The 12244-nt window shown below is 42.0% G+C and overlaps 1 protein-coding gene across 25 annotated transcripts in view; it reads right to left on the bottom strand.

The window, feature by feature from the left end:
* Positions 1–12244, bottom strand: part of cacna1aa (calcium channel, voltage-dependent, P/Q type, alpha 1A subunit, a) — a 103089-nt gene that overhangs the window by 51857 nt on the left and 38988 nt on the right. For all 25 annotated transcript variants that reach the window (XM_078161536.1, XM_078161524.1, XM_078161535.1 and 22 more), the window contains exons 6-18: positions 11901–12088; positions 8628–8731; positions 8295–8410; positions 7762–7806; positions 7559–7642; positions 6883–7089; positions 6077–6189; positions 5732–5844; positions 5501–5632; positions 5233–5305; positions 4812–4929; positions 4213–4280; positions 3935–4041 (exon numbers count right to left, since the gene is read on the bottom strand). In XM_078161536.1, the coding sequence (XP_078017662.1) occupies positions 3935–4041; positions 4213–4280; positions 4812–4929; positions 5233–5305; positions 5501–5632; positions 5732–5844; positions 6077–6189; positions 6883–7089; positions 7559–7642; positions 7762–7806; positions 8295–8410; positions 8628–8731; positions 11901–12088 (1468 nt within the window). The remainder of the gene's footprint in view (positions 1–3934; positions 4042–4212; positions 4281–4811; positions 4930–5232; positions 5306–5500; positions 5633–5731; positions 5845–6076; positions 6190–6882; positions 7090–7558; positions 7643–7761; positions 7807–8294; positions 8411–8627; positions 8732–11900; positions 12089–12244) is intronic.

The following is a 12244-nucleotide window of genomic DNA, read 5'->3' as shown; positions in this document are numbered from 1 at the left end:
CCTCACTTCCCTAACAAACATGCATTTGTCACTGTGATATGTATGCACATTGCAAAAATACTGCACAAGTACCCTTAATGCATCATAATGATGATGATAAACCCTATGAAGTCATTCAAGCCTTTTGGACTCACAACAGTAAAGTGATTAAAACTGATTCACTAAATTGTCACTGTACTCCTGCACTCTGTATTGTCTGGCTGTTTAAGGGTGCACTGTGTTGTCATTTCGAGAGTACTCGTTAGAGTTATGTAGCCTTACAAGTGTTTTCCATGGGTTTTATGTAGCTTTCATGGCAGCCTCCTTCCTGAATCTACCATAGAATATCTTCTTAAGAGATTCTTCATGCTCCACTGATGTCCCAAAGTTTAAAATCCCCTCTTGGAAAAACAAGGACTTTCTCCATTGGAATTTCAATGTCTTTCCGTTTTTATTCGACAGAAATGAGGGATTTGGATTTACACTGATACAGTGGGAGGCAACGCACACTGCAGCCCTACATTGCTAGAGGTGTGATACAAAGTTTATTTCAAGAAAAACAGTTAACTAAAATATAATGCAGGACTCTACTACTGACTCTACTGTAGCCTCTTGGATTCTTTTAAGGTTCAAAAGAATCAAGCAACATTAAGAAACGCCTGTCATATTTTCTATACAGTGTGTGCAGGTGGCCCGTTTTCTGGGTAGCAACCAACCATAGCAAGATGCAGGATGCTGATTCAGTACACAAATGTAGCCTTTTCAACTTAACCAACACACACTCTATCTCTCTCACACACTCACACACACACACACACACACACACACATACAAGTGCATTGTATTGACAAAGAAATACTTAACCTGAAAAGAGCAGTTCCCTCCAATATCAAAAATACACATTTTTCCCCTTACCTGTGGTAATATCGATCAGTCTAGATTGTTTTGGTGTGTTGGAGATTTCGGCCGTACAGATGTCTGCCTTCTCTCTAATATAATGGAACTAAACGGCACTCGACTTGTAGTGCTCATTGGAAAAACTCAACATTAATGTCTCTTGCACTTGCTAACCATAGTGTGCATCTACTGCTAGTTCATCTAGCACCACTGAGCAAGCTAACGTTACAGCTCAGCCGAAGAGGACGCCGTTAATGTTTGCATTTCGTCACAAGCACGAGCCTGTCGTCCATGGGTAGATGCACGCTTTGTTCTGTGTGGTGATACAGTTGGTGGGTCTAGGTCAGTAGAAAGAAAATAGTTCTGATGTGGAACTGCTCATAATGCGGTCTGTGGATTATCTTGAGTAACTGAGTCATTATTTCTAGAAACAGACATGACTGTTGAGTTTTTCAAATGTATTTCTTTTTAGGCACCACAAGTCAAGTGCTATTTAGTTCCATTATATTCGAGAGAAGGCAGACATTTCTACGGCCGATACCTCCAGCACTCAGCAACCCACACCAAAAATCTAGACGGACTACAGGTAAAAGGAAAAGTATGTATTTTGGGGTTGAACTGTCCCTTTAATAAGACTCCCAGGTAAAATAAAATGTTCTGATACACAGACACAAATGCTCACAGCACAGTGAGGCACAGTACACACACCACACACACACACACACTAACCAGAAACAGCGTGATTCACAAAATGATGAGCACATTATGAGCATGTGTGTGTTTAACTCTCGGGCATTCATTGCATCTGTGTGTGATAATATGTGTGTGATTTAGAGTGAGCCAAGGCTGATGTATCAAAGCGGCTAAGGTCAGAGCTGTGTGTATGTGTCGTGTGTGGTATTTGGAAGCAGACGTGGGCTCCCCCGTTGTGCTTTTTTAGGGACAGACCACAGAGTGCTACGTGTGTGTCTCTGTGAGTGAGAGTGTGTGAACTTTACCAGGAGTGAAAGGAAAGACCCCTGTGTATACAGAGAAAAGAGATCAAAGACTCTGACTCTCCTGACCAGAGGAGGGCTGGCCCGGATCAATCCAACACTGGCTTGTGTGTGTGTGTTTTAGTATGCACAAAAGAGTGTGACAGAGAAAGAGGAATGAAAAGAAGAAGGAGAGGGAGAGGCTGAGAGAGAGAGGAAGAAAGAAGCGTGCATGCATGTCTTGGTTTGTCACAAAATTTACTGTTGTCAGATACAATGAAATTCTGATATCACGATTATTGTCAGACAAAATATCACGGTTTTTAATGATTATTAATACAGTGAGCTTTTTTTATTGTTATGTTTACTTAAAGGTGTGTAAGATTTGGGTGGATTTAGTGGCATATAGTGGTGAGGACTGCACATTGCAACCAGCTGAAACTTCTCCTGGTTAAAATTCCTTCAGGGCTCACTGCCCAAGAAGTTTTTACAAGGAGCAAAACTGTCTGCAGAGGTCTCTTCATCTCTTAAACAAACAGACCAGATGCTCATAATCGGTAAAAAACATTGAATAAAGCAGTTTTTTTGTAACATATCAGTGTTTCTCCGATGCTGTTTGGGATGTCGGAGATGGGGGGCTCGCTCACCGATGTGTGCTGACCTTTTTTTCTATGCTAACTTAAGATCCAGACATTGAGGAGATTTTTATCGCAAGCCAAATTATCCGCAGAGGTCTCTCTCTTTCTAAAACAAATAGATGTGATGGTTTCAACCAGTAAAAACACTAATAAGAAATGCTGCTCGACAGCGATGGGCTTCTAACTACGGTAACCGGCGTGAAAACATGAATGCCCCCAGGTAGAACTGTTCTGGGCTTCTGTAGAGTAGAAACATGGCGGTGAACATGTGGATGTTTCAGGTGATAATACACTAAATCCTTCACACTGGACCTTTAAACACTACTTAGATTACTTGAGAATCATTTATAGTGGTTAAACTGAATACGCTATACAGAACATAGGCTACAGAGAGAGAGAGAACGACAGCCCCTCCCACAGTCCTCCTCAGTTGGTCATACGATACACCCACAAGATCCAGTAACATGTTGTGAACGACTACCAGCGAGTTTACAGGAGTGGATGATTATCTTGAAGATGCTGGAACATATTCAAAGTGCTGGACCCCTTTGCAGTCACTTTTCGACGGCATGTTTTACAAATTAGATATCCATCTTCGAACACAAAATTTTGTAGGTATCCAAAACACTCTCACACTGCCAATTTAAGGTGCTTTTTTGGCAGATATAAGGATCCCTCTGATATTTTTAGAGCTCTTCTTCTCAACGCTATAGGTGAGCAGCACGACTCTCCCACAAACTGGCACCCAAACACGTGTTTTGTGACTGTTTTAGCAGGACAACAATGCAGGAATCAGGACACCATAGATATGGTAGCTTCTACATTCCTTACAGTTATGAAACCATGACCTTCTGTAACCACAGATATAGCAAATCTCGTTAATCCCCACATCCCTGGCTTCAACTGTGCATGTCTACCTATGAATGTAAAAAACTGCAAGATCATTTATTCTATGAAAGGCAGTATTTTAAGAAATGTTGTTGTTATTGTATTGCTGAAGTGTTTGTTCCATTTTAACTAAAAGAGAAAAAGAAAATGACTTTGGATGAGGGTAATTTAAGGGGTGATTTACTTCTGAATGTCCGACAGTCAGAATGTCAGTCTACTTCCAAACTTAAGCAACATGTGGATGTGTGCTTTAGGTCTGTATTCTAATATAATGTTTTGATGTGGGCCAAAGTGTGTGAGGCTCACTGTCAACAAACTGTGATGTAGAAAGCACTTTGCAACGTGACAGAGACAATTTGCCTCATTCCAAAAAGTCTTTGCATCTTGCACTTTCTCCAAGCTGCTGAATCTTGCATAAGTGCTCGACTCATAGTTGCTGAATGAGTTTCTTTAAAGATATGTGCGAATGTTCCGCCCTGAAATTCCTGCCTGGTGTGAAAAATGTTTTAAAATGGATACAAAAACGAGAGTGCGACAATAATAGAGAGAGAAACTCACGCTGCAATGGAGAGGTTGGCAGCGGACAGTGGGCTGACTTCGGCCACCTCCTTGGCTTTCTGCAGGGCGATCTTCTGACTGGCAGCCTCCTCTTCCTCCTGCTCATCCTGCAAAGAAGAGATTCGGAAGAAAATCAAAAGCAAGAGATGAATGAGGTGGGGATACTGCAAATGGGGGAAACTGAAAGAATTTGTTGACTGGAAATGCATAACTCCAGATTTTTAGCATTCAGAGAAGAAATGCTACTGCTGTTTTGATTCAGTTGGAGTGTAGTGTACCTTGGTTAGTTCCTGTGCGTTGGCTAAATTGTCCACAGCGATAGCCAAGAACACATTCAGCAGTGTGTCTGAACACAGAGTTAAAGGAAATCCAGCATGTAGGAGTTTGTTTGTACAAATGTATAAAGCATGCACATACACAACGGAAAATGATCTGTTAAATCTCATAAAAAGCAACATCTTAGCTAACATACCACTCATGTTTATTAACTTCCTGGTCACAGATCCCTTACCAGGGTTATATATTATATATTATTATATACAATAAGATGGGTAAGAACAGTATGTTTTATCCAACATGATAAATGTTTACAGCCATAAAATAGATCCAGGAGTCTCTCTCAGACATGCATCGGGTCTGGTCTGTAATATCTTGAGCTAAAACAGGTTGGGTATGATCATTTTTAAAAAATGATCTGGTCTATTTCAATCTCAGAATGAATGTCCCAGGTCCACTAGGGCTCGGGGCTCTCATTTTGGACGCGTAGAGACCTCTTATCTAAAGTCAGAAATTGAACTACAATTAAAAGAATAACCACATGTGTCTTTATATATGTGTGTTTTGTGTGCTTCTTTGCATTTTCACTGCCAAGGGATACAGTTGCCAAAAAGTGTGAGCACGATGAAGAAGACAGAGAAGGCCATGCCCTTGTTGACTCCGCCCTGAGACTTGATGCCGTCATACATCACCATGTTCCAATCCTCACCGGTCAGGATCTGACTCACACAAACAAACACACATTAAAATAGTCAGATGAAGCCATATTCACTCCAAGCACATGTAGCTATTCGATAATTAATTATTCTTTGATATAAAAACACATATACACAATATGATGGGCTATAGTCAAAACACACAATCACCCTCACACACTTACACAACCTTAAACACATTGATATGCTTTAGCACAATTATGCTGTTAACTATTGACTCTTTAGCCCTTAAACTGTTTTGTCCTAATCCACCGCCTCCTCCTTAGATTTTGCTCCCCTCCCCCTTGCATCGTCTCCTCTGCTCACCTGGAACACTGTCATTATTGCTGCGGGGAAGGTATCGAAGTTGGTCGGAGGAGTGCCATTTTCAAAATTAAACCTAGCAAGGGGAAAAAATCAAATGGATGAGAGAGATGGAGAAGAGAAGTGTGAGGGCAAAACACAGAAGCATCTCACAAAGAGAACAAATGCCTTTATATTAAAAAATGACAGTTTCTTAGTAAAATATCAAATGCAAACTGTAAAAAAAAAAGAAGGCTAAAGAGAAGCCAAGGTGAAGGGAAACAACACTGACTGTCCCCCGAAGAGCTGCATGCCCAGCAGAGCAAAGACAACTATGAAGAGGAAGAGCAGGAAGAGCAAGCTGATGATGGACTTCATGGAGTTGAGCAAAGAGACGACGAGGTTACGCAAAGATGCCCAGTACCTGGCAGAACAGACAGAGAGCGTGTTTAACCGAGTGCAATGTTATGTCCATTTTCTGAATATGAGAAACACAATGAAAGCGATAATAAATTAGACTCACTTGGTGACTTTGAAAATCCTCAATAACCTGAGAGCTCGGAGCACACTGATGCCAAATGATGTGCCCGGCTGGATGATGGACCACAGCACTTCAAATATACTACCGCATATCACCTAATGCAAATACAAGCATATGCAGGTATAATTATTCGATTCAATGAGCAAATGTGCATACACCAGCAGATCATCACTGTATTTTTGTTTGTAAGGTCTTCTGTACAAGGTTATGTTTTCACATGTGCAGATAGGTGTGAAGTAAGTGTTTGCACCTGCTTATGAGTCTGTGCTTATGTGTGTGTTTCTTTGTGTGTGTTTCTTTGGGGTAACCAAGTGCTGTGGGACTCACAATGCAGTCGAAGCAGTTGAAGGAGGAGTTGAGGTAGGCCTGCCTGCCCAGGCCATACATCTTTACCATCATCTCCGTCAAGAATATCCCCAGGAAGATAAATTCAGCAAAATCTACATGAGGAAAGGGAGGAGGAGGAGGAGGAGGAGGAGGAGAGGCAGTGTTTTGTGGTTAATGTATGCATTTAAAATACAAAAAGGCATTTTGTAATTTGTATTTGTCACAAAACCTGTAATTTTCTTTCAAAATACATTCAAACTCTTCATTTTTTTTGTGTTCTAAATGAGGAAATATACTTTTCGTCTGAGCTCATTCTCTCACTGTGTTGTTTTGTAGCCTAGGTTATATGTCATTTAGGTGATGTATAAACCATGGGTATGATTCTTACATACATTTTTTAAATGTTTTTATTTCAATGCATCTTCTTGTGTCCATATTTTGATGTCTTTATAATTGGTTTATCTATATTTTGTGTGCCATTTCAATTAATTTAATTTAATTATTTTTATTTGTGCATGTTGTATGTGTGTGTGTGTGTGTGTGTGTGTGTGGATATTTAGCGTATATATATTTAAAAGAAGAGAGAGAAACAGCAAGAATCTGTGCAAGGGGGAGACATTGTGTGTTCGGATGTGCTTGTGTTAACTGGTTGGGTCAGCTCTTTCATGGATTTAGTCACATTTACTTAAGAATTTGCTCACCCACTCCCTTCCACTAATCTGTGATGAGCGTATTTGTGCATTTGTGGAGATAATCTGTGCATGCTTGCACAAAGTACGCATGTACCCCCCCTCCCTCCTACTCACATAGAAAATCTGACAGTGGGTCTGGCTGGTCATAGTGCACTACAGCCACACACAACGTGTTGAGGCCCACCAGACACAGTACGGTCCAGTAGAAGGCCTGGGACTTCACGACGTGTCGGATGAAGAAGCGGAGTCGTCGCTCCCGCCGCTTGAAATTTGAACCTTCGAGCTTGGAGCTCTTCAAGCTGGCACGGGCAAACGGTGAGCCTGAAAGGACAAGCAAGGTGAATATTACAATGTTAGCTTAACAGTAAAGTGAACAGTGGTTTATTTAGCATCTTGAAAAACATATAGATCCCAATGTCCTTGTGGTATATGGAAAAGTATGGGGAATAAACACGAGTGAATATCATTAAGGAATAATAGCTTCAACAGCTCGAGAAAGAGGGGCTGGAGGAGAGAAGTAGGAAGGAGGTAACAAGGGCAGGTGAGAGAAAGAAAGGTCATAAGATGAGGGGGTTTAAGGAAAGGGGAAAAAAGTAACACGAGGAGAGAAATGCAGAGCAGCAGAGGAGAGGAGAGGAGAGGGAAGGAGAGGAGGGTCAGGTAATGCTGATATGCAAGATAAGATAGCATCTGTATGTACCTGTGGTTTGCCTTTGAGTGTGCGTGTGTGTGTGTGTGTGTGCGTGTGTGTGTGTGTGAGCGAGGGTGAGACAGAGAGCTTGTATCTTACCGACTGCCAGATCTCCCTCTCCTTCCTCTGGGTTTAGCAGCTCAGCTTTGCTCTTATGGTTCTTTGTGGCTCTTCTACGGGAGCCTGTAATGGAAAAAAAGCATGCATGTTTAATCTATAATACAACAGTACAGATATGTTACATTCATTCCCATCATTTTCTTAATTACAGTCATGTATGCACAAACACAGTGAATTCATACCATCATAATCATTTTCATTCTCATCATCCGCCAAGATGACCTCTTCTACAAAACAAACAAACATGTCAGTACAGTATCGCCACATCAAATGTATTTTTTTGACTTCCACAATATCTGTCAGTCTTCTCTCATGATCAACTGCCATTTCTCATTTTAATTAAAACTGGAAACGGTCTCTGGCCTGCACCTGTGCTTGCCACTGTTTTTTTTAAGCTTCCTTGTTTTTATGTAGATAGTCTTTTCAGGAAGAACAAAGGTCTGTGCTTTCTATCTGCCCCTTCATCCACTCCTTCCAACAAACCCTCTTATCTTCTCTACATCTTTCCTGCCCTGAGCAGATGGGTCAGAGTAAAAAGACAAGCCAGATAAAGAGAACTTGGGACAAACAGTGGGTCTTCTCCAGCTGGGCATCAAACAAGTGTCTTTAATGTGTGCCACAAGGTTTAAATATATTTAACTATACCTCCCCAGGAACTTGCCTGTTAATTGAAGCTTCGTGATTGTTTAATTGTGACTGATTTTTGAAAACATACCAGCTTTGCAGATCCATTCCAGATAACCATTGAGTTCCCGCTCAATCTGCTGTTGTCTTCTGAGCTTCAAGAACTCACTCCTGTTTTCCACACGCTCTCTCTCTTTGGCAAACTCCCTGCAGACACACACACATATGCACACACGCCACACGTAGACACTTTTAATGCAGGTGCTTTGCATTTTCATTTTGACATACATGTGATAAAATTCAAACATCAATTTAAACTGTTAATGTACAGTATATGGGATGTAAATTATGAATAAACAGCCTTTTACACTATCTTTGTCAGATGCAGCTTCTCACAAATAGAAACAGAATCACACACACTTACCCTGACAACACACCCAGCACCAGGTTGAGCATGAAGAAGGAGCCAATGATGATGAGGGGAATGAAGTACATCCAGTTCCATGCACTCCCTGAGGCATCGTTGCTCTGGAAACACACACACACACACACACACACACAAAGACATCAGACAGAGTAATTGATGTTTTGCTCTGGGATATTTGCCACAACTCATGATGACCAATGATTTGATCGACTAAGGTAAAAGACATTCTTGCGACTCCAAAACTGGGGATGCCATGGTGAGGAAATTTTACCAACAGTTTAAAAACCTGTGAAAACACCAGTGTTTCCAGTCACGTTTCACAAGAAAAGATATTTGTCCATGACACTAAATATCTGCAGGGCGCTAACTTTGGTCTTTAACGATGCATCTTCAGATCCTTCCCTCATTTTAAACAAAGCGTAACAGGAACAGTTGATGTGGCACTGGGAGCGCCTGCTTTTCTTTATAATATACTTGCTAAGGTTTTTTATTTCTTCTGCTCTGCAGCTAGGGCTCAGCTCCCTCTTCTCCATCTCCCTTTTCATGGGGTGCACTCTCCGTCTGAAGATGACTGCTTCTTCCTCTACCATCCTCTTGGTCGCCTCAACATTCTGGTCGTAGTCACCTCAGTGGACCATGAATGTTGCTTCTGGTGGGTGTGGCAATGACAATTTTGGTTGAACAAAAATGATCTGATTCTTTGACAAAAAGGTGTATCTGTGTATGGGTCCTTTCCAAAATGTTGTCAGAAACTTAGTATAATATATGAGCCTGTCAGTGGCAAAAACAAGCGTGTTTTGTGGATGTCAATTGACTGGTTACATTGCAGCCACTTTCACTGCTGCCTTAAAGTCATCATTAACTGTCCAGACAATGCGGCCATTAAAAAAAATGGAGGCTAGTGCACTCAAAAGGGCTGTCCACCACTGTTAGAAATATAAACAACAGCAGGGCTGACATGGTTTTGCTTTAAGTCATCTCAATAAGTAAATGCATATCTGCCACTCTATTTAGCTGCTCAGTGCAGAGTAAATAATGTATAACAAATGCTTTGGTCTCTCCCTCTCTCTCTCTGTCTCTATCATCAGACTGTCCAGACTCCCCTTCCGTTTTTTCTATTTGCTCCTTATTGTTTTCTCTCTCCTTTTGCATGCTTCTTTGGGACCCATTTCTTCTGCTTTCCCCCTCCTTATTTCACTCATTTTGATGTTTTCTTCTTTCCTTCATTCCTACCTTCTTAACTCCCTTCCTTTTTTCATGCAATCTATCCATTCCTCCCCACTCTGACTGATCAGCCTCTTCACTGATTCTTCATTTCACCCTCTCCCACCTCCAGACCCCCCTCTTCTCCATCCCCCCGCGCTCTCTTTCTCATAGCCTCCCTGTCTCACCTCCCCCCCGTCTCCTCCTTCCTCCATCTTTCCTTCTTCCTGCATGTAAGTTGGTATTGCTGCTGTGTACCCAATGTACCGCAGACCCTTTTTTCTACCATTAAACTTTTATCGCTCCCCTCCCCAGCAGCTGCAAGAATAACTTGGGCTGAACAGGCCCTTTTAAATATAGAGCAGCACCGGGAAGGAGGGACACAGGGAGAGAGACACAGAGCGAGAGGGAAAGAGAGGAAGGAGGGGAGGAGAGAGAGAGAGAGAGAGAGAGAGATAAGACGGAGAAAATAAAGACGGAATAAGGGAGGAAAACGAGCAATGGGGAGGATAAGACGGAGAAGGAGAGGAGAAGGGGAAAGAGACGACTACAGTTACACTCGAAGACCCTCATCTACCTCTGGTTTCCTAGCAACCGTTCCCACTGACAGCAGGGAACTATTCAGTCCTGGGTATGAGTGATGACACTGTTAAAGACCTGGTACCTATTTTATGGGCAGACTCACAGTGTGCACAGGTGAATATAATTGCATGTTTGAACACTTGAAATTTTGCATTTTACCAGAGAAAATCATCTTAGATTTTACAGTGAAAAAAAAAACCAAACAAACACCTGAGACGAGTGACATAAAGCCAACCGTAATTCCAAAGCTCAGCTGCATTTGATTAGGTTTTTAATTTTTGCTTCTTTTCAGATATTCAGTGACAGTTTCATCCTCACAAAATGTCCACCAAATACGTCAATAACAAATATACAAATGCCAAACCAGGCACTGTCTCTAAAAATGGCTCTGCACAGCAAACAAACTGATACTGTATAATTTCCACTCTGAATCTAATTAATTGACTAGGGTGTTTGTCTGCTGGTGCAGCCCATCCATGACAGGGACTGATGGGTTTTGCACTCTGGGTTATCAGTCTCCTCACTTGAATGATCCTCTCTTTTCTCGCCTAAATCTACTGGCACAGAGACCTGCAACTCTCAGCTGACTGACTGGTTACCCAGTAGCCCATTCCCTTAAGACCCCTCAACAGTAACGGGTCTCTTAAATGTCTTTCATTCCTCCTTTACTACATGCAGAGCTTTCTATTTCCTGAGCAGGATGAGGAGGATAATAGGGTGGTCACTGAAGTCCTGTTTATAGTTTAATTGAATTTTCTTGATTTGTCATTCCACACAATCAGACAATTGGCAGTGGAAAGGTACATCTTTGCACACCCGTCTTTTTTACACACACCACAAATGCCATTAAAAGAGGGAAGTAGCGTAGGGTATACCTGGTATTAGCATGCATCTTGGGTAATCCAATCACAAGTGGACAGCACTTAATACAAGCATCAACTACCACAGAGACACATTGGGATCCGATCACTCAAACACGTGCCAAGGTGGTCTGGGACACATTTGACTACATATCTTTTGTAGTGTGAATGCTAATCCTTCTTGATGCATCCCCAACAAGGACTAAGTCATCAGTGTAGGACATGGTGGCTGTTTTAATGACAGCGTGCTAATGCTCTATAACTTGCACAAATACGACTATTTGGATTAAGTGTTGCATGATTGTCCATCATTTTGCTCTATGGAAGGGCATATGTTGAATTCAGCAGACAGCAATTTCTCTGGCTGTACCGACAGTTAGCTAGCAGGAGTGCGGACGTAATACCTGTGCATGGGGCCCTTTGACCTTGTAGCGCAAAGTGAGGTAGGCAGTAGCGAAATCTGAACACAAGTGGTCAGCTGGCAACACATGATAGACACAGTTGTGAACGGCAATGTGTCTTGGCTGTCCACTTCTGTTCAGATCACCAAAAAGCACGCTAATACCAGGTGTAACTGGGCTCTGAGTGTGAGCATGTGTCCCAAACACTGCTTAGCAGTACTTACATAGTAGAGCAGGTCAGTCCAGCCCTCCATGGTGATACACTGGAAGACGGTGAGGATAGCAAACAGGATGTTGTCAAACTGGGTGATGCCGTAGTTTGGTCCCAGCCAGTACTGTCTACACATGGTGCCCTCTGGACACAGCCGCGATGGAGGCTCGGTCCCACATGGAAACTCTTCTCGGATCTCACCTGAGCATGGATGAAAGTAAGGAGGTGTTTCCAAATAAAAGGCACGCATATGAAAATATGCTGTCTGTTCTATAAAAATAATAAGTGCTCTCTTTTGGCTCAAAATCTGATTTTGCCCCTCTTTATGTTGTGGAAATAAATATGTGAAGGAACTGG

The sequence above is a fragment of the Epinephelus lanceolatus genome, chromosome 18, assembly GCF_041903045.1.
Source record: "Epinephelus lanceolatus isolate andai-2023 chromosome 18, ASM4190304v1, whole genome shotgun sequence".
NCBI lineage: Eukaryota > Metazoa > Chordata > Actinopteri > Perciformes > Serranidae > Epinephelus > Epinephelus lanceolatus.
This window is presented reverse-complemented; position numbering and strand designations above follow the sequence as displayed.